We start from the raw sequence: 22,884 nt of genomic DNA, 5'->3' as shown, positions 1-22,884 counted from the left end.
AAAATAAGTAAAAATGAATCATTATTTATAATGATGGCATCCTAGTTTGCACTGTTTTTTGTGGCTCCGGAGCTGGAGCTGGTTAAAAGTAGCCGGATCCGGAGTGTAGAGCTGCACCAGAGCCGCTCCGGAGCTGGAGCTGGAGCTGAACCTCTGGAGCCAGCAAACCCGGAGCACTGCCCAGCCTACCGTGGTGTACTCTGGTTTTCAGTCCAGCTGCAGCTCTTTCTCAATTTCCTATCATTTTTAAATCAGTGTTTTTATTCAAGATGGTTTAGTTATATTCTGTTTATTATCCAATTTATTTCCGTTGCTCCCCTGCATCCTCCTGACATTTCATTAAACAAAGACTGATGTAGTTCCCACTTTGCCTGCTCTCCCAGTGCCAATTAAGGAACCGAATGTGAAGCTGGTGCCATCAGTGGTGTAGTACGGCTACAAGAATAAATAACATAAAGCCAATGACTTGAGTCTGATGGAGACTTTTGTGTTTTAACTCGAGTCACGTATTTTGAACGTTGACTCGAGTCATTACAACTCTGCCCCAGAGCACAGTAACGCTAGGTTTTGCATCTGTTGTGCTGTGGCCCTGGGTCTGTGTGTATCAATCAGGACACTAAAGCTGTCTGATGAAGGCGTTTTAGACTGACCGAAAACCAAAGTAACAAAAGAAAGCAAATGAGAAAATTCAGTGAACAGATTTTATTGACACTGGTCTCTGTGGACTAAGATCTAATCAGGACAGACGTTGCAACACAATCAGGGAGGGGGTGGGGGATTGTTGATAGATTGTTAGATTTAATTCATTAATTATCTTAAAGCTGTGCAAAACGCAGGGTAATCTGAAGTCAGAAGTTTCACAGCTGTGGTCACAGGGGCCCAGACACACAGGTCCCATTACCGCTCACTGGGAAAGTGTGAGGGAGACGATGAAGTCATGACTGAATAATCGGTGACAGGAAAGACGTGCGTCGGACTCACCGTAGGGTCTCTGGTCACCTGCAACACGCCAGGAACACACCAGAGAACACGGGGGGAGAGGATCGGACTGTTTGAAAGAGTGAACAGGCGAGCGTTTGAGGGAGCGAGCGTGTCAGTGCGTCAGTGCGCAGTGTCTCAGTGTGCTGCAGTCAGCGCGTTGAGGAGTCAGTGCGTTGTATTCCAGTGCAATATGGCATTGATAACTATGGGAACACAGCCACAATGGAGACCAGTAACAATGTAATTGTGCCCAACAATGACTTTATGTTAGCTGAACTGAAATGGCACAACTATGAAGCAAACTGATCCCACAAGGATCCCACAAGGATCCCACAGGTGGGGGCCGTTTGCAGAAGGGCAGTAGCTGGGCGCAGCTCTCGTTCAGACGGGTTTTGCCAGTGAAGCTCGCCTGTCTGCGCCAATAACAGAAGAACCCGGAAACACAAGCTGTGCGGCCACCTGCTCCGACAGGAATGGACAAGGTCAAAGGTCAAATGCATTAGTAGTGCGTTAATGTAGTGCATTTTGTAAACGCATCAGACAAATCAAACTACCAAACAATCAAAACAATAACACAACAAGTGCATTTAAAATCATCTTTTTATTTCAAAATTCAACAGCTGAAAGAATAAACGCACTTGGCCCAAAGCATCACAAGATTAGTCGCGTCTTCTCTCGAGAACACACACCCGGCGCTGCTGTCTGCCATCGTACTGACTGAGCCGCGTTCAGCCCCCCAGACTCCAGCGCGCGCTCTTGCCCTTTCAGCAACGGCTGCTTTACCCCCAGACTGTGTGCCGGGCGTCAATAAAGGCTGTCACAGCCCCTCTATTGAAACAAGACAGTCAGCCCCACCTATTAACATCGGGACTTCCGTCTTACCCGAAGCAGTGCATTATGGGAGTCGCACAGAGTTCCTGTGGCGCTTTTCTCCCCATCTCTGTCATGGCAAACCTGCCTCATTTCATATTCAAAGCTTTCTTTTTAAAAAACAATTGCATTTTTAACAGGATGCACCTGGATTGTATTAGACACTTCTTAACACATACGAGTTATTATTTAACCAGCAGTGTTTTCACCCGGCCTGACGAGCGCTGTATCAGCGAAGTGCTCTCTCTAGTAGCCGGTCATGAATATCCATGAGCACATCAAGCCTGAGGCCTGGTTTGGTTGTTATAGACGGGTGACAGATCGGCGGCAATTCAAAACATACGAGAGCCTGTGGGTAATTATTATTATTCATATAAGAAAATCAGTAACACTAATGTCTCGGAAATGTTCGGTATTTTTTGTATTATATATGAAGTAAAATGTACAGAATATCATCCAGCGGAAAATGGAGAAGAGATTCTTATTGGTTGTGTTGCCACAATTAAATACCGAACACCTTCATGGCATCAGAATTACGACTTCTACTACTACTGACAGTAATAATAATGATCCACACGCTGACTATTCGTTTTGAATCGCCGCCAATCCGTCACTTGTCTCCGATAACAAACCCCGCCTCCTAGATCGAGGATCTGCCTCAGCAGTCTTGTGCTCATGAATATTCATGACCGGCGAATAGAGACAGCACTTCGGCCATAAAGCGCTCGTCAGGACAGGTGAACACACTGCTGGTTAGATAATAACTTGCATGTCTTCAGAAGGGGCGTCTCTAATACAAGCCAGGTGCATCATGTATAAAAATGCAAGTGTTTTATAAAAAGAAAGCGTTGAATATTAAAGAGGCTGGTTTTCTATTGCATAGAAGAAAAGCCTCACCGGAACTCTGTGTGACTCCCATAATGCATTGCAGCTCAAAGACAGAAGAAAAGGGGGAGCTGACCATCTCGTTTAAATAGAGGACCTTCAGCTGTGTTGTTGCCCACTCTGAGCCAGACCCCCCTGTTTGAATCCAGGTCTCCGTTTCCTGGTCTGTCTCTGTTTCTCTCCATGTCTGTCCGCGTGTGCCCGTGTGTCCACAGGTGTCTGGGCGTCTCCGGGACCTGATGCGGCTCTTCCACACAGCGGCCCGGCAGTTGAGCCGAGCAACAGAGCAGCGGTCTGGACACCTGTGGACACACGAGCACACGCGGACAGACATGGAGAGAAACAGAGACAGACCAGGAACAGAGACACAGAGACCTATACTTGTCATTATATAGTGGATCTATATTGTGCGCCTCAGTATATGGTGCGTCTTAGTATATAGTCTGTATGTCTTAGTATATAGTGCATCTCAGTATATAGTGCGTCTCAGTATATACTGTGTCAATATAGTGCGTCTCAGTATATACTGTGTCTATATAGGGCATCTCAGTATATACTGTGTCTATATAGTGCGTCTCACAGTATATACTGTGTCTATATAGCGTGTCTCAGAATATAGTGTGTCTATATAGTGCGTCTCAGTATATACTGTGTCTATATAGTGCGTCTCAGTATATACTGTGTCTATATACTGTGTCTATATAGTGCGTCTCAGTATATACTGTGTCTATATAGTGCGTCTCACAGTATATACTGTGTCTATATAGTGCGTCTCACAGTATATACTGTGTCTATATAGTGCGTCTCACAGTATATACTGTGTCTATATAGTGCGTCTCAGCATATACTGTGTCTATATAGTGTGTCTATATAGCGTGTCTGAGAATATAGTGTCTATATAGCGTGTCTCAGAATATAGTGTGTCTATATAGTGCGTCTCAGTATATAGTGCGTCTATATAGTGCGTCTCAGTATATACTGTGTCTATATAGTGCGTCTCAGTATATACTGTGTCTATATAGTGCGTCTCAGTATATACTGTGTCTATATAGTGCGTCTCAGTATATAGTGTGTCTATATAGTGCGTCTATATAGTGCGTCTCAGTATATAGTGCGTCTATATAGTGCGTCTCAGTATATACTGTGTCTATATAGTGCGTCTCAGTATATACTGTGTCTATATAGTGCGTCTCAGTATATACTGTGTCTTTATAGTGCGTCTCAGTATATAGTGTGTCTATATAGTGCGTCTATATAGTGCGTCTCAGTATTGTGTCCCTCATGGCACCTCATTAGCGAGCGGGGGCTCAGGCACACAGTCATTCAGCTCAGACGGCAGAGTGCGACCTAATCTCCTCCCGTCTCCTTGTGGGCTGAAGAGCCTCTTCCACACGGGCTGCGTCGCTGCGCTCTGGCACTGGGAGGCGGAGCAGTTCTCCAGGGCCTGGGCAGTGCAGCTCTTAGCCAGGGCGTCGCTCTCCTCCTGCTTGGCCCGCGTCAGAGCACGGACCACCTCCTGCCACTGTCGGCGTCCCAGGAGGTTCTTATTAATCAGGGACTCTGTGGACAAGAGAGAGCAACACCGAGTCACAACTCAACACAGAGGTCTAGAGCAGCAAGACAATGTCACCCTGGCTGCCATCAGATCCACAGAAACATTTCAGTGGCGTTACAGAATCGATACCAATCGCCTGTGCGCTCCATCATGGGCCCACATCCTCCCCCGGCGTCTCATCTCCTCACCTGTGAATACGGCGGCGTTGGCTCTGACTGCAGGAGAGCGGCTGTTCAAACAGTCCAGGACGCAGCTGAAGGCCCCGTCCAGCGCCTCGGGGAAATCAGATGCCTGGAAAAGACAAGGAGTCAGATTCGGGGACTCTCAGCAGACCTGTAACTCAAGAGCCACAAACATCTCTGTGCATCTCTGTCCTTCATACACAACGTCACACGTGTGTGCCTCGGCACTGCGTGTTGCAGGAGCCAAACTCATGTGAGACAGTGGGATTGGCTGAACTGGTCCTCACCAAGAACGCGGCCAGGTCCTCCAGAAAGCCGTCTACGAACAGCGCCCCTCTGTCCTGGTTCCTGGAGATCAGCGTCCTGACGGTGTCCAGATCCAGCACCGAGCCACTGTTGTTCAGGGTCAGGAGGCAGGCCTGCACAGACACACGAGCTGAGACTCAACACTGGGCACTGATGCCAGGACTCACTCTACGTCTAACTCTTCTGATATTCTTAAAAGCCCCTGCAGCCCCTCCTGGGTTTGCCGCCCCGGTGGCGTCTGATCTGCTCTTACCTGGGTCACCTCAGGGCTGGGGTCTTGCAGGTGAAGCGCCAGCTGCACCAGGGCCACCTGCAGTTCATGTCTGATGTGGGCCGTCACGGCCGGGCACCTGCACAGGTTCCCCAGCACGGTGGCGCCGGCACAACGCAGCTCCGCTTCCTCCTGGAAACAAGCAGAGAGGGTCAGGCACAGAGTGGCGACCAGGGTTGGGGAGTAACGGAATACAATAGCGGCGGTACGTAATCAGATTACAGAATTACAGAAGTAACACGCAGCTCTACTGCGGCCGCTGTGACAGCACTGTGTGTCGCAGGGATTTCACTCGTGGAAGTACAGGCAATTGTTCGCTTCCAAAGAAAGAAAACTGAGCAAATATGCAAGTGCAATACAATATGTGACGACCACGGGTCAATGTCTGCTTCCAAGGACTAAACTTAAAATAATAATAATAAAAAAAAACATATAGAGTAAGATTTTAATTTTTAAATGTGTGCAACTGTAATACAATTGTGCTTGACATGCGAGTAGAAAATACGAATTTTAAATCACAATTATAATAAATATGATTTAATAATAACATTTTTATGAAAGCATAATAAGCAAAACGGCAGCACAGAAATAGTATAACCAAAAACGTCATTGATAGGATAACATAATTTGTATTTGCAGTAATATCTTAATTTAATATACATGCACATACATTACAAATAGTTCCTGTGCATCCTAGCTGGTTCTGTGACCTTAACAATGAAAGACTTAATATAATACCAAAACAACATCATACAACGTGTTTATAGTCTAAAACAAATCACACAGACTGAATAAACTAGTCCTGACCCGTGGCGTGCCGTGCTCTTGACAGAGTGTGCCGTCAGGATCCTCACATATCAAACCTTTAAACTTTTACAAACCGATAGATTTCACTTAAAAGAAGGTAAGACATCAATAATGTGTTAATTGCAGAAACAAGATGCATAACATTCCTCACTTGTTGATACTTAAAAATAACGCCCTAATTGCATTGATCTCAATCTGTTTTCGGTGCTGGTGAATTGAAACCGGTGATACAATAACGTAACATATCTTCACAGACAGAACAAAATAAACTGTAGTCTTTATAAGCATTAAGCGTACTTAAAATTTACAGACAAGGTACCTATTTAAGTTTGAAAGAAAATAGGTTTCACTATATTATTATTATTATTATTATTATTATTATTATTTCTTATCAGTGATTAGCAGAAAACTGAAACCAACTCCTGCATTAAAATGACTGAACGTGATGCAGCTTCTTTGACATTAACACATTATTGATATGTCTGATTTATGTCGGTTTGTAAAAAATGTAACGGTATGAAGATCAGGCCTGATGCCACGGGGGGCAAAAGGGGGAATATTGTGCCCCCTCACATTATATTTTGATCCGATTATGCAAGATAATTAAACTGACGCAAATCTTAATTCATTTTAATTGTTTGAGCTGTTGATACAAATAAACTATTTCAATCCGTCATCCATATTAGAATGTGTAGTGCATTTTGTTTCATGTCTAGAACTCGGCTGCTTTTGTTTTTTAATAAAGAAAAGTATTCCAAAAGTAATCTAAAGGTTTTCTGATTACGTTACTGAAATGGAGTAATGTATCGGATTAGCTTACAGATTATTTTCAAAACAAGGTAATCAGTATTCTGTAACGGAATACTTTTTAAAAGTAACCCTCCCAACCCTGGTGGCGACAGCACAGCCTGTGACACACTGAGCACGACAGCCTGCACGGACACCACAGCCTTAAACAGCGACTCACTCTTTCCCAGAGCGCAGTGATCCTCTCAAGGACGCCTGCAGCGACATCCCGGCTGACGCTGTCCCGTCTCAGGTGCGGCAGGACCTGTGAGAGGGCGGACAGAGCTCCCAGGACCGCCTGCCTGTCCGCCACGTCCGCGTCCTGTAGTCCCGAGCAGAGGATGGCGAGCAGCTCCCGGCCGTGTTCTGTCACCTGCACACAGAGTGGTGGCTTTGGAATTGAAACATGCATCTCTCTCTTCACTGTTTAACACACAGACAGAGCGGCTTCATCCCCACGTCCCCGTCCGCACTGGGCATCCAGCACAAGTCCTTACCTGGGCAGCTGTGGATCTCTCTATGCCTTGGAAAAGCAGCAGCCTGACGCGCACACAGGGGTCCTGGGCTCGGCGCTTCAAACTCTTCAGTAGTGGCTTCTCCGAGCCGCCCAGCAGCTGCAAGACAGCAGAGCGAGGCGCAGTGAGAGCAGCCCTCAGCCACATACTCACCTCGGAGAAGAAGGCAGTGGCCGTCACTCTGTGCTGCTCCCGGTCAGAGCTCAGGGAAGGGACGAGGACCTCCATGATGCCAGGGAGCTGCGGGCCGGCGTGCTCAACCATGGCCCTGGAGGATAAAGGGACAGCCGTAATGAGACAATAGATAACCGATCTCGGGAACGGAGTAGACAAAGGGAAGCCCCGAATGACAGGCTGGTTTGGAGACCCGTACCTGGCCAGGAGACGGACGCCCTCGGGGTGGCTGTCAGGGCTCCGCAGTTTCGCCCAGGCCGCCTCCTGCTTTAGCTGATCGGTCGCCTTCCTCAGCTTGGCCCGGGCCAGAAGGGCCTTCAGTGCCAGTACGATCTCTCTGTGGAGAGAGGAGAGGACAGTTCTCAGCCCTGTAGAACACCAACACTCAGCAGAATCAAGTGCGTCTCATACTGTGGCCCTCCTGGCCACTCAGGTCACTCACACACAGACCAGCGAGGTACTGACGGCTCCATCAGTGACCACACTGTGAACAGACACCCTGTGGGTCTGCCCAGCGAGACGGCACTCAGTACGACCTGCTCACCTGGATATACTTGGTTCTCTTGGCGTGTCCTGGCTGGGGGTGCCGGCCTCCTGTGGGATCTCCTCTCTGCAGTCCGTGTGGAGAAGCAGGGCCCCAAACAGCCGGGGAAAGACCCTCTGAAAGGGCCCCGTCCCCCCTGGGACGGCCAGCAGTTCTTGCATGGCAGTGGTCACCTGACACCGGGAGAGACACACAGGGTCACACTCAGAGAAAAGGCACCCCATTCAGAGCCCCTCTGTACTGCTTTCTGGAGAGTCAGTAGATCACGGACAGGTCAGTGGAAACATCAGTGAATGAAAAGTCCTGCGATGTTCCCGGCCTGGTTTACACAGTGAGTAAGTGTCTGGGGACTCACAGCGAGGGTCCGGCGCGCAGTGGACACACAGTCCTCAGCCGGGTCCCTGGGCAGCTTCCTCATGAGGAAAGCCAGCAGCCTGCGGGACATCTTGCTTTCAGATCCCAAGGCCCTCCACAGCACACGGCTGGAGCTGTGGGAGACAGAGACACAGTGAGTCAGAGACACACGGGAGCTCCTTGACGTGACACACGAGCCAATCAGCACTGCAGACAGTCACTGTGAGAGAGGCGCTTCTGTGGGGCTCACCGGTCCAGCGGCAGGGCTTCGTTCAGCAGCGCCTTGGTGAGCTCCTCCGGGCACTGGGACACGATGTGGGCGACCACTCTCAGCTGCCGGTCAGTCAGGTGGGGCAGGCAGGGCTGCACAGCGTGCAGGATCTCAGGGACCTGGAGGACAGAGGAGACATGCACTCAGTCTGCCGCCCAGCGCAGTGAGAGGAAACACAGCGGGCGTGAGAGACTCCAAACTGGCCCTGACCTGCTCTTTCAGCTGGGCTCGTCTGCCCTCCAGGATCTTGCAGAAGATGGTGCTGGAGGGGCCGTAGAAGGAGGGCTCACCGGGCCCCCGTGGAGCTAAGGAATCGGCCTTCCCTGTAACGGATTCGGCAGAATCAGGTTTGGTAATCGGAAAAAACACCACATGGCAGGTTCTCTCGGTATCCGTGGCTGATGAAATCGGATTGCGCCGGGTCGGTAGACGTCACTTTGGGTTTTGTTTATATTTTACTTAAGCGGTTATGAAGGCCAATTCAATTTTAGAAGTATTAGATTGAAGTGCCGGAGCGTCAGAAATGTCCAAAGCACTTAGTCTGGGTGCCTTAGAACAAGACACAACGGGCTGCTCTGGTGACGGTGAAAGCAACGAGACAGTGACTCCCAATTCAGTGCAGGTTCATAAAGCTCCCAGTTAAGGTAGTATAATTATGAATTACTGCATTAGAAAACAAAATATTCATTATTATTATAACAACGGCAGGCAAAAGAGGCTCACTGATGAAAATAAATGCTTTGGAAAAGTTGTTTTGAATTTCTAACTGTTCTAAAATAAGTAAACGGAATTTATACTAAAATATTTATAGATTGAACAAATTGAACAAGCCGTCTATAGTGTATTTGAAGTCTTCTGCTCATAATTATGGAAGTGTTTATTCTGTCTTCCCGATATTTCTAAAACTCTATTGCAACTATCAGATATTATTTATGTCTGACCAGAAGACCTTAGGGCAACTTACAACTGTAAACACAATATACACAAAGAATTACAAGACAATAAGAAGGTATGAAACAATACATCACAGTATACAATAAGTTTAGTGCTAGTCAGAGCAAGTATCAGAGACAATTACAACAACTACAGTACAAGCAACAGCAACACGACACCGTGGCATTCGATTTCCTCACAATAACACGCTATATTACAACGCATGCGTCGTTAAACCGCGTGACCGAGGCCTTGTCTATTAAAATGCTTGTCACGAGTTTCGATGACAGCAGTAGGTCAGACAGCAGAGAGCGCTGTAGCGCAGCGGGACAGGACGGGGGAGAGGACGGTACCTGCGGCGCGGAGGAGGTGGGCCAGCATTGCCGCGGACCCGGCCCGGCCCGGCTCACTGCTGCTCTTCAGCTGCCCAACGATGAATTTGGCCACCTTCTTTGGGAAGGCGTTGGCTGTAGGAAAAAGGCAGGCAGAGCAGTGAGGTCACAACACAGGCCAGCGCACTCTCTCCTGGGACCACAGAGAGAGACGCCCACGAAAGCCTTCATTGCATCAACAGTGGCTCCCAACCCACCCTGCTGAGCTCTCAATTACTTAATTGAACCCTTAACTGAACTAATCATTTCCTAAATCAGAGCCTTGTAATTATTTGAAACAGTAGGGGGTTTAAATGAAGTATAGAATTGGATAAAGAACTTATTAAAGACTGAGACGTACCCAGCAGCGTTAGTGATGACAGGACCGCGTTGTCCTCGTCCACGGGCGGCCGTGTCTCCTGACGGGCGCAGATCTGAAGGAGAAAGACACGGTCACTGCGTACCGAGGGGGAAGCGCCGCTCGGCTGCACGGGAGCCTTGTGTCGGTGCGTCTCGGCTGCTCCGCAGAGCGGGACCTACCTCTTGGTGCAGCGCGCGCAGCAGTCTGTCCACGGAGGAGTAGATAGCCACATGGTGCGAAGTGAAGCCCGGCTCCAAGGCTGCCAACAGAATCTGTCGCACGTTCTGAATAAGAAAAATAATAATAATAATAAAGAAACACAGCTGCTGACTCACACTGCACTGTGGGCCGGTTCACAGACCTGGAATCCGGCTGAGCTGTTAACATGGACTCCAAAACAATAAACCAAACCAACCCCAACCCTGATCCTGATGTTAAACATAAAACCAAGCCCTTAATCTGGAGCCGGTCTGATCTCGCCCACCCCTGTTACCCCAGACAGCAGAGAAAGTCCTACCTGGCCCAGGGCTTCACCGTTGGAGCTGTGCTTGTACACCTCCACTGAAGCGGCGACCAGCTGGGTCACATTGGCCTGCAGAGTCTCAGGGCTCAGCAGGGGCGACATGGCAGCCAAGGCACCGACGAGCGTCTCCTGAAGCCTCAGTGACTACACAGACAGAAGGACATAGGAGCACATACAGGACTCACAGCGCAGAACAAGTGACTAGATGACTCTAGACATTCTCATGTGTGGAGCTGGATATTTTGCCAGTCCATATTTAACAACCACCCCCTCCTCCGGACATTTCCCGCTGGCCCGTACCTGCAGGTTCCTGCCGTCCAGCACCAGCCAGCACTTCAAAATGGTTTCGAAGGCAGAGTCAATGACTGGAGCGAAGTCCTGCTTCTTCACTGTGGGGTCAGCGCTCCCTCCGGGTCCAGAAACATACTCCTGGAGGCTGGTGCAGGCGCTGGTGAGCACTGGGAGACAAAAAAACAGACACTGGGGTCACTCTCCACTCTCTCACAGCTCAGCTCCGCTGAACTAAACCGTAAACAAAAAGAAGAACAAGGGCGCCCTTTGGGGATCTGTCATTGCAGGATTCAGCTGCCACCCTCACTCACCTGAGCACAGCGCTACCTGCACCGGAGCCCTGGAGTGGGCTTCCACTGAGTGCACTGATAGGACATTGACCATCTGGGGCAGCAGCCTGGTGAGAACATTCAAAAGATGGGGCATCGTGCCGGACACTGCAAACACAGACAACAGATGGTTAGGGTCGAAAACAGGGCACATCTCAGTTCCCGTACAGCGCACAGATGCTGTCCCAGCATGGGGTGAAACCCCTTTGACAAAGTGGCTTCAGGAATGGAAGGAGCAGGCAGACTCACCGTTGGCTCGTAACAGATGGGCCAGAGTGTTCAGCCACATGATCTCTGGCTGTACATCTTCATCGATGACACACATGGTTTGCAGGACCTCCCCCGGAAACCCACATCCCACGGCCACCAGGACGTCACTGGCTGCCTGCTTCGTGTCGAGAGGCATGTTCTGGGTCAGGGGAAGACGAGAGGAGGGGCGTGAGTCTGAGAAGGCTTTCTGGGGACAGCAGTGTTCCTGGCACATCTCTGAGTGAGAAGAATCTTTATACAAAAAACAGGAAGAGCCTGACAGGAGCAAGTGGCTCACCGCATCGCTGCCCATCAGTCTAGCAGCCACAGCAATGACCTTCCTGGCTGTGGAGGAGCTGATGTCTTCGATCTGGCTGCGCAGAACTTTCTCCACGGCCTGCAGGACGAGGGTCGGATGGGCCAGCTGAGCAGAGGAACACAGGAGGAAGAGCTTAGGAGGGATGTGACACAGCACAACTCAGAAGAACTGTTACAATATTGACAAAAGGCCTCGCGCGGATCAATGTCTCTTCTCTGCATAACAGACACCATGTTATATCTTGAACCCTTTGTGCACAAGGACACTGAAAGCTGTATGGAAAAATGTGCATCACATCGTAACCTCAACAAACTACTCCTACAGACACTCAATTACCAGGGATGCAACGAAACCGATACCAGTTTCAGGTATCAGGCCGATACTGTGCCCATGTACTCGTACTTGGAAAAATTTCCTGATACCACTCACCAATACCACTTCATGGCAGCATTACGTGAAACTCCATGGCCAGCAGGAGGCATAAGAATAGACTACACAACTCAGATTGGTAGAGCAGGAAGACGGAGAAGACAGCAGCAGTTTGGAGATATTTTAAAATCAACGACAATGACACAAGTAAAGCAGAGTGCAAGCTCTGCTCTGCTAAATTGTCAAGAGGAGGAAAGGAAAAACACTCATTTAACACCAGCAAATTGATCAAACATCTCAAGACACAACACAGCGCAGAGTTCTGGGAGTTTGCTAATGCTAGCAGCACAGGACCGCAACAACAGCTAACTTTGCAGCAAACACTGGAGAAGCGAAATAAAATGTCCAGAGACAGCCCGCGGGCAGAAAAAATAAGAGGCTATTGGCGAGTTCATTGCACTTGATGACCAGCCATTGTCGGTTGTTGATAATGTAGGATTTTGTCGCCTTCTCAGCGTGCTGGAGCCGAGGTATGAGATTACCACTCGTCGCTACATCACAGATACTGCCCTACCAAAGGTGCATGACTTTGTGAAAAGGCACATTAGCAGCCTGTTGCAGGACATTTCCGCCTTCAGCTTCACAACTGATATTTGGACTCACGGTGTCTGCCCGATGTCACTCATCAGCTTAACCGCGCAGTGGATTGATGTGCATTTTACCTTAGCCTACTCCCGCCTCGAAGACATTCAGGTTCAGCTCAACCAGCCTATAAAAAGACTCCAGCAAGACGTGCAAACCCGCTGGAACAGCACGTTCTACATGGTACAGTGTCTGATCAAGCAAAAACGGCCTCTGGGAATATTCGGGTCCCAATATGAGCTCCCTGACAATCTCACCGCTCACCAGTGGACACTACTGGATAAGACGCTTAACTGTTCTGGCTCTGTTTGAGGAGTTAACCCGAAAAGTGAGCTCTTCTGATGCTATGGCAGCAGACGTGATTCCTGCGGTCACTGTGCTGAAAAGATTTTTTAACCAAAGAAACGGATGAGGACCATGCCATCAAAACCATGAAGGGAACCTTAGCTGCAGCTGTCAAGAGGCGCTTTTCTGACGTGGAAAAAACCCCGCTCTACTGAATCGCAACTCTACTCGATCCCAGGTAGCGTGTGTGTGTGTGTGAGAGAGAGAAAAAACTAAATATGTCATTATGGCCTGCTGAAAAGTTTATTTCACTTTGATTGAATTCATTTAGTTTAAGAAGTGATCATTTTAGCTTAGTAAGTGGCAACACATTTACTTTACAGTAATAAGTGGCAACACACTCAGGCAAATATACCTGTTGTCAGCTAAAATGTTTTTTTCCTCTTCTCTGTTGTAGATTTAAAAATCGTTTTTTCCCTCTAGCACTAACACTGCTAAAGAGGCCATAGAGATGGTGATGATGGAGCTGCAGAGGTTATCCGGAGGAGAGGCAGACAAGCAGGAGGATCAGGGGGAACCACCTGACAGAAAACCGTGCAGGTCCAGGCCAGCAGCAGTCTATACAGTGCGTTTGATGAGATAGCAGATGAGCAAGCATCAGCTTCACTGAACAGTGCTCCAGTAGGTCCTGCCGCACAGGTAGACATACCTTGGAGAGACCACAATTTCCCGGGGAGACAAACCACTGCAGTACTGGGTAGTTAACAAAGTGCGGTTCCCCACTCTGGCCCAAATGTCGTGCAGATATCTCTCGGCACCATGCAGAAGTGTTGACAGCGAACGGCTGTGCAGCTCAGTGTCACATATTGTAGATGTAAACAGAAACGGGCTCACAGCTGATCATACCGAGACTATTCTATTCATCAAAAAGAGCCTGCCTCTCACCTTTCCAATAAAGGCTCAGTCCTTAGAGACGCACTAATGTATGATGGCTATTTCAGTCGCTCTGTTACAGCAGGCTTTGTGGTGTAGTACTGCTATTCAGTGAGTTCGATATTTAATTGAAATGTGGAGACAGTGCCGGTGTGGAGGCTGTGTCTGTTTACACAGAAAGTTTTATGTTCATTTTTGGATGTCAGAAATAGGCCCCTGTTATACATTTTATTTAATACTCAGATATTATTTATATGACAAATAAAAACCGTCTTCAAATGCATTGCACTTTGATGGTAATTGTCATTTTTATGGGAGAAACACTGCCTTATTAAGTACTCGGTATCGGCAAGTACCCAAATATAAGTACTCGTACTCGGTTTGAAAAAAGTGGTATCGGTGCATCCCTAAAATTACTATACATTCACACAATACACACACTTTATAAGCTTGACAAACAGACGCTCAAATCTCACCTCAAGATATTCCAGACACTTCAAGCAAAATAGGTCTGGCTCCATCGTGAGTGAGAGACACGCCAAGGTCTCCTGGCTGCTCTTCGCTTTCACCTCTCTGGGACTGTCCGTCTCTACAGAGGGGACAATATTAGCACAAATCACACTTAAAACAGTCCCGTCTTCCCACAGTGCACTCCTGCCCCGGCACAATGACTGACGAAAGATTGGCACAGGTTCGCAGATCAAATCAAAAGATCAGATATTTAAAGGGGGAACAACATTTGTAACTCCAGTCTAAATATGGTATCATTATGTCTTATTATATAGTCAGTAAAAAGTCCTCCAAACAGACACTCACCCAAACCCTCAGACTCGTCCACTGTGTCGTCACACTAAAAGACAACAGGAATTCTGGGTTACATTTCATTCCACTTTACTGATTGTATTATTTTGTGTGAATAAACGCTGACCATCAAGTCAAATCATTATGAAGTGTAGTTTTAAACAATAATGTCCGTATTAAAACTATAACAAGGCAGTGTAATATAGTTTAGTCCGGGCAATTCAAGTATGAATCCCAACCCCAAAGACATTTTCCATTGGCAGGTAAGATATGCATGCATATTCACCAGTTTAAACTTTAAACGTATTAAGCAAGCAGTTACAATAGGTATCCTTCTCCTATAGCACACGTGTTGGTTCACTTGATTCGCTATGTCTCCTGTGCAATTGTTTATCTAAAATATACACGATCATCATGTGTTATTATTGCAATGATTATGAGACGAGCCTCATGAGTAAAATACACACGGAATCAAACGCCTCCCAATCAAAGTATCTGCTTGTGTAGTAGCCTGTATTACATGAAACGGGTGTTTAATATGATTGCTGGGTGACTACTGCCGACTAGGACTAACATCTAGACAAGGCAGAGTCTTGCAGTGACAGTCAGACACTCACGTCTGTTTCGCCGCCATCTTCCACCGACGTCTGAATCTCTAATGGCGCCGAGCGGCGCGGACTGACGGCACAGCGCGCCTGCGCATTGTGACGCGTCACCGCGGCAACCGCGCCCGAGCGCCCTCAGCGCACGCGACGGGCGCAGCTGCGCAGGCGCGCTGTTCCGTGATGTCCCGGATGTGCGGCGCGGCGGGTGCAGGTTGGGATACTGTACTTGATTTCTAGCACCATAAATGGAAAAAAGTGATTTTCGCAATATATGAATTATGAATGTGGAAATGAAGAAACGTACTGTGTGGCTAACTACAGTATTCTACAGAATACTACAAACACTGCACTGTGCTAGACTTTGGGCCCCCACCATAGTTACCAGGGGCCCCGGCATCTTGTGTTACGCCACTGGATTGAGCTACATCATCTTTTGTTCTTCCTAATACTAAATTTACTTTCTAAACCACACCGTCTCGATGGAAGCAAATGTAGCAGTTTGTCCAAACAAATGTAATGTGAAAAGATTGTCTTGAAAAAGAATACAAATGCTGAGTTTGATTGACGTGTCATCTGTCCGGTCTGTAGTCTAGCTGGCGTGCGTGTCTGCTGCATGCATGTCACAGTTAGCTGTGTAGCTTAGCCAAAACTGTAGGAAATGTAAGTCTGCTGCCCACAAATGCAAGGAAGGCGACAAGAAAAAGTGCCATTTCCTTGTGTGTCCCACTGACAAACTACTTCTCACAGCAAGGTCTGCTTCCATATGCAGCGCTCAAATAGTCTTGTTGAAACGGTGGCTATAATGGCAAATTGTAGCCCATATTGCTCCCTGTCCATCGTTGTATCGGGGTGTCTGGCGTTGTCTGCTCTATTTTAAGCTTTTATTTGATCAGTCCTGCTCTCCAGTGCTTAGGGTCGGTGTCACAGCAACATTGCCTGTTCTTGCTGCTAAATAAACTGCATCACATATGGCATGTTTTCTTATTTCTTATCTGTTTTGCACATATAGTCCTGCTTGATTCAATACACAGCGACAGTGATGCTTATTTTTTGTAGAGTCTATAGGCTATTGATCGGTTCTATATTTTCTTTGAAAGTAATCTTGACCCTTTGCAGCCGAAGCTTTCTAATATAATTAAAACGTGCTGATTCAATGGGGAATTGAATGTATACATTTCCCTTTTCAAATGGTTGTCTTCGGTTCTGCAAGTCTGAAAGTGCCGTTACAATTCACCCGAGAGCGAAGCACATTTAGTAGGACATCTGCACTAATCACAAGGAATCGTATGCATTAGTTATCGATAGCCTATTGAGATGAATAATCTGAAAATGTGTATCACACACACAGCACATATAATAGATTACAGTAGCAGTACTTCAGGTGTCCGTCTCTTCGGTGCTGTTTCTGCAGGTCGCTGTCCCGCAATCCTGCTGCTGCTCAGTGTTTGTGCTGAGATCCTCGGAAAAGCGTGCAGCCTTTTCTCTGGACCCCACCGCGTTTGTCGTCATGTACATTTTGAATGCATGAACACACTCCCATACACTAACACACACACAATCACGCAATACACTCACATAATTACACACACAATGCATTCATTCTCTCTCTCTCAGTTCAATTTCAATTTCAATTTGGTGTTCCTGTGAACTTGCAGTGTGTTCTTATAGAGTTCAGCATGCAGCGTTTCGATTGGGTGTTTGTCCCACCTAGTGCAGTCCTGTAGACTGAGTGGACCCCCTGCCTCACTACACAGCGCAATGGGCTGGATCACACTGTCAATTAGTTTGAGCCAGAGTTTGACTGGAATATCAGTGTCATAGAATCCGCTTCTGCTTGCGTAGAAAGCTCTTCTTGCGTTGCCTTTGAGTGCCTTCACTGCCAGGTTAAAGCCCCTGACGCACTGATAGTCAGGCCACGTGAGTGTAGTCTGAGGTGTGTTCTGGGGCGGTGCTGCCTAGAGTGCAGTGGTATTTGTTTCCCTGAGGTCTGGCCTTTTCTTGAGAGATCAATATTTTTGTCTTCTTCATGTTTACTGCCAGGGCCAAAATTGAAAAAAGGCTGTTCTCTGAATAAATAAAATAATAAACTAACCAATACAATACATCTCCCTCATCCTCCTTACTGCGATGGCCTGATCCAGGATAGAGGAGAGCTGCTACCCTGGGCTGTAGCTCCCTTTCTTTCCGTTTTCTCGGCCTGTCCTTTGTTGGCATTATGTTGCAATTGCTGCAGCCAGACTGTAACTGTCAGTGGCCCAACTTCAGGTACCCTGTCTCATAGCTACTTCTGACCAGCCCACTGCGTCATGTTATTTTACACTCGTTGGCTACTGATCTACTCTGCCGCTATGGACCAGCCTCCTCTGGCCTGTGTAATGGTTACGGTCTAACTGTGTTACCGTTTCATTCACAGATCCTCTGCGCTGTGACTTTTTGGTGCGCTATACTTACATTATAAATAAAGGATCACACTCCGCATGCTAGATTCTTTACAATTCATTTATGTAGAACAATGACAACATGTTTTTGGCCTCAAGCCTTCATCAGTGTCTGTGGCACTAGTTGTCCACTTTTGTTTTTAAGAAGTGTTTTTCAGGTGTTTCGTGTTAAGTCAATGCATGTGCAAAATTAGATAAATGAATCAATAAACAACACAAATTGATAAATGTGCTTCACACACACAAAAGGAAGTAAACCCTGCATTCAGTTCTGTTACAATTTCAATTAAATCACAAGTGGTTAAAATAACACCACACTAGGGTATATATCTGAGGACATCAGGCTTCTTGCAGTTCATGAATCAGTACAATAGTTAATAGTTAACAGAAGTGGAAAGAGTACTGAAAAATCCTACTCAAGTAGAAGTATTGTTACTTTGATGAAATCTTGCTCAAGTAGAAGTAAAAGTACTGGTATAAAAACTACTCAAGTACAACTAAAAGGTAGCTAATTTAAAATGTACTTGGGGTACAAGTTACATAGTTACTTTTAACAAAGCCTTGTCACATGATCTCCAAGCAATATATATATATATATATATATATATATATATATATATATATATATATATATATATAGTGACGGAACGGGGCTCCGTCCCTTTAAGGAATGTCCACCCAAGGTAGAAAACTACTTGTCCCAGGAGCCCCTGCAGTAGAGACAGGAAGGGGCGGGGGCTCCTGTGTATATAAGGGAGCAGGCAGAGCGAATCAGGGCAGTTGGTGGGAGGTTGCAGCCAGGGACAGACATGAGCTGGGAGAAAGCATAAGAGGAGCTACTAGAACCTGTTGCAAGCTTTACACTTCACAGAGGGATATGTACCACCAAACTGCCAATGTGTATAGTGTGGTAAGAGTGTATACTGGCGAGTGAGTATAATCGCCAACCCCTTGCTAATAGTTACTCGAATAATAATAAAATACCCTGTGGTTTGGGGAAAGACAAAAACCTGTTTAGGGAACCTGGGATTGTGGGGATAGTCCACCATTGCAGGACACGGACATTCTAACCTGGGAATTGTCATCCTGCCACCTTCTGGTGGTTGGGGTGAAATAGTTTTCCCAAAAGGACTTCCCCTGTGTTTGTTGGGTTCCTGGACAGATGCGGTCATAGAGAGGGAAGGAAGAAAGTCAGGTAGGACTGGACAAGGCTAGGCATTTTTTGTTTTGTTTTGTTCAATTGAGTGTGTATTACATTTTGGTTTGCATTAAACTTACCTTGGCAGAAGAGTCCTTTCCACAAAGCCCCTGTCTGGACGGCTCATTCTTAACTCACCCACTTACCGGTCTGTCACAATATACATATATATGTATATATGTATATGTGTATATATACACATATACATATATATGTGTGTATGTGTGTGTGTATATACAGTGAGGGAAAAAAGTATTTGATCCCCTGCTGATTTTGTACCTTTGCCCACTGGCAAAGAAATGATCAGTCTATAATTTTAATGGTAGGTGTATTTTAACAGTGAGAGACAGAATAACAACAACAAAATCCAGAAAAACGCATTTCAAAAAAGTTATAAATTGATTTGCATGTTAATGAGGGTAATAAGTATTTGATCCCCTATTAATCAGCAAGATTTCTGGCTCCCAGGTGTCTTTTATACAGGTAACGATCTGAGATTAGGAGCACTCTCTTAAAGGCAGTGCTCCTAATCTCAGCTCGTTACCTGTATAAAAGACACCTGTCCACAGAAGCAATCAATCAATCAGATTCCAAAGTCTCCACCATGGCCAAGACCAAAGAGCTGTCCAAGGATGTCAGGGACAAGATTGTAGACCTACACAAGGCTGGAATGGGCTACAAGACCATCGCCAAGCAGCTTGGTGAGAAGGTGACAACAGTTGGTGCGATTATTCGCAAATTAAAGAAACACAAAATAACTGGCAGTCTCCCTCGGTCTGGGGCTCCATGCAAGATCTCACCTCGTGGAGTTTCAATGATCATGAGAACGGTGAGGAATCAGCCCAGAACTCTATCTTGGTCATTTGAAAAGATCAAGTCAATGCATGCGCTCTCCCTGGTTGGTTCCCTGACAAATTGAGTTAGAAAGCAGTCATTTACCATCTCAACCAATTCTATTTCTGCTTCTGTAGTCCCCACTGGGCTTTCCCAGTCTATGTTTGGGAAATTGATATCCCCCATTATAACAGCCACATCCTTGCTACATGCAGTCCTGATTACACTGTACAATGCAGCATCTTTCTGAATATCTGAGTTGGCTGGTCTGTAACACTCCTACCGCTAAGCCTCCAGATCTCTTGTTCAAAAGTTTCACCCACAAAGATTCTGTTCCATTACTGGGATCTAAATGCAGAGAAAACAAAGCAACATCAAATTTGTAAAGGAACAGTACACCCAAAATGAAAATAATTAAATACACCAATGAGCCATAACATTATGACCACTGACAGGTGAAGTGAATGACACTGATAATCTCGTTATCATGGCACCTGTCAGTGGGTGGGATATATTAGGCAGCAAGTGAACATGTTGTCCTCAAAGTTGATGTGTTAGAAGCAGGAAAAATGGGCAAGTGTAAGGATCTGAGCGACTTTGACAAGGGCCACATTGTGATGGCTAGACGACTGGGTCAGAGCATCTCCAAAACTGCAGCTCTTGTGGGGTGTTCCCGGTCTGCAGTGGTCAGTACCTATCAAAAGTGGTCCAAGGAAGGAAAAGCGGTGAACCGGCGACAGGGTCGTGGGCGGCCAAGGCTCATTGATGCACGTGGGGAGCGAAGGCTGGCCCGTGTGGTCCGATCCAACAGACGAGCTACTGTAGCTCAAATTGCTGAAAAAGTGAATGCTGGTTCTGATAGAAAGGTGTCAGAACTCACAGTGCATCGCAGTTTGTTGCGTATGGGGCTGCGTAGCCGCGGACCAGTCAGGTGCCCATACTGACCCCTGTCCACTGCCGAAAATGCCTACAATGGGCACGTGAGCATCAGAACTGGACCACGGAGCAATGGAAGAAGGTGGCCTGGTCTGATGAATCACGAGTTCAAGGTGTTGACTGGCCTCCAAATTCCCCAGATCTCAATCCAATCGAGCATCTGTGGGATGTGCTGGACAAACAAGTCCGATCCATGGTGGCCCCACCTCGCAACTTACAGGACTTAAAGGATCTGCTGCTAACGTCTTGGTGCCAGATACCACAGCACACCTTCAGAGGTCTAGTGGAGTCCATGCCTCGACGGGTCAGGGCTGTTTTGGTGGCAAAAGGGGGACCTACACAATATTAGGCAGGTGGTCATACTGTTATGGCTCATCAGTGTACCTGCCATATACAATTACTAAGCTGCATACTTGTACATACTATTCATGATGCTCCTATTCCAAATTATTATACTTCTGCTGTGTGGCTACAATCATATGTAATACTATGCAGGTTAATATTTTTGTCATACTTACAAAGGCCAACATCAGAAGAAGAAGAAGAAAATCATGAGTGGCACGGTGGATAGCATTGCTGCCTTACAGCTCCAGGGGTCCTGGGTTTGAGTCGGGGGGCCTGTCTGTGTGGAGTTTGCATGTTCTCCCCGTGTCCGCATGGGTTTCCGCCAGGCAGTCTGGTTTCCTCCCACCATCCAAAGACATGTGGGTTAGGTTGATTGGTCACTCTAAATTGCCCTGTGTGTGTTGCCAAGCGATGGACTGGCGTCCCGTTCTGGGTGTATTCCTGCCTTGCGCTTAACTGAGCTTTGTATTATGTCAGATTGTATTTGATTGACAAAAATCTTTTTCCATATTCTTTTAAGTTATTATCATGCAACAGATTTGTCAGTTTTTTCCCTTGAGGGAGAAATCCACACTGACTGGTACTTCTAGCCTATATTCTGTTCTGTTCATCTGAAGGCTACCTTCGCTGAATTAGGTAGCTGTACAATCATGTTTCTGTTATTTTCCATGTGGTAAATTAGGTTTTCTTTTTGTTCTTCTTTTCCATCTTTTATTCTTGCTTACATGCTGAAGTTTGGTCAGCTCTGCTGCTCTCTCAACAGACTGACATTAAACATTTACAATTTTTTATTTAGTTTACTGCATATTGTTTGCCCTACCTTTGGTCATCTCGCTGCTTCAGTTTTAAACAGCACTGATTGTTTTTGCATTTTGATTCAAATGTGTTATGCCTTGGCTCATTAAACAGCAGCTACACTGAATTTATTATATGTCATTAACCACAGAGATAGGCTGTAGACAGACCATTATTAGTGTGTGTTTATGTTTCAATACGTTTTCCCAGAGCACAGCAATGGGAACAGAGGTTTGTATTTTTCCAGGTCTTGGAAATTAATACATTCACTTTAAAAAATATGTAAATAGTGCCGCCCCCCCCCCCATGTAGTGTAAATGAAGGCATGTGATGTTAAGAAGATTTACAATTGTATTTGAGGGATGAATTGCCATCACTGCATTTTTTGCCGTACCAAATTACATATTCCACCTATTCACTCTGGGGTTAAGTTAATACTATATTGTGTAGCTCAGAATGCCTTCATTAACTAAATTGGATAATACATAATAATTACAAGTTTTATGCTTTCCATTTGCATGAAGCGTTTAGCTTTCATTCCCCAATGTTATTTATTTGTGCATCTCTACACCTGTGTCTCTGTCTATGTAGACTCCATATATGCTTGTCTGTGTTCTCAGCTGTTTATATAACTAATTGTATTGATGACAAGGCTTTAAAAAAATATCTTTCTTGGACAAGATTCCTGTGACCTCCTAGGGACATTGTCTGTGCACTGTTCTGGAAGTCATGACAATTGTGCAGCATTTTGAATATGTGGAAAACCAAAGGTCCCTCTGATTTTGCACTCATATAAGGGAGGGATGAAAATGAAAATCTGTGCAGC

The 22,884-nt window shown here is 46.4% G+C and overlaps 1 protein-coding gene across 1 annotated transcript; it reads right to left on the bottom strand.

Annotated features, from left to right (window-relative positions):
* Positions 1-1,563: 1,563 nt before the first annotated feature.
* Positions 1,564-22,093, bottom strand: LOC136767350 (maestro heat-like repeat-containing protein family member 1). The gene is made up of 23 exons (XM_066721120.1): positions 22,084-22,093; positions 15,525-15,646; positions 14,923-14,956; positions 14,583-14,695; positions 11,857-11,982; positions 11,559-11,718; positions 11,292-11,417; positions 10,990-11,147; positions 10,684-10,833; positions 10,346-10,450; positions 10,167-10,239; positions 9,788-9,901; positions 8,712-8,824; positions 8,481-8,620; positions 8,232-8,364; positions 7,877-8,049; positions 7,532-7,669; positions 7,141-7,426; positions 6,825-7,016; positions 5,033-5,182; positions 4,761-4,892; positions 4,480-4,582; positions 1,564-4,296 (listed from the first exon to the last, which is right to left on the bottom strand). Exons 1-23 carry the CDS (start codon positions 22,091-22,093, stop codon positions 4,016-4,018), a joined length of 3,132 nt encoding a protein of 1,043 aa, XP_066577217.1. The 3' UTR covers positions 1,564-4,015.
* Positions 22,094-22,884: the final 791 nt, after the last annotated feature.

This window comes from Amia ocellicauda, chromosome 14 (genome assembly GCF_036373705.1).
Source record: "Amia ocellicauda isolate fAmiCal2 chromosome 14, fAmiCal2.hap1, whole genome shotgun sequence".
NCBI classification, from domain to species: Eukaryota; Metazoa; Chordata; class Actinopteri; order Amiiformes; family Amiidae; genus Amia; species Amia ocellicauda.
This window is presented reverse-complemented; position numbering and strand designations above follow the sequence as displayed.

What these genes read in the sequence shown, in the direction of transcription:
- LOC136767350 (XM_066721120.1), bottom strand. An exon ending in AAGATGGCGGCGAAACAGAC is followed by an intron (nt 14,957 to 15,524) that starts GTGAGTGTCTGA and finishes GTTGTCTTTTAG; the next exon opens with TGTGACGACACAGTGGACGA. An exon ending in AGAGATCCACAGCTGCCCAG is followed by an intron (nt 7,017 to 7,140) that starts GTAAGGACTTGT and finishes CTCTGTGTGCAG; the next exon opens with GTGACAGAACACGGCCGGGA.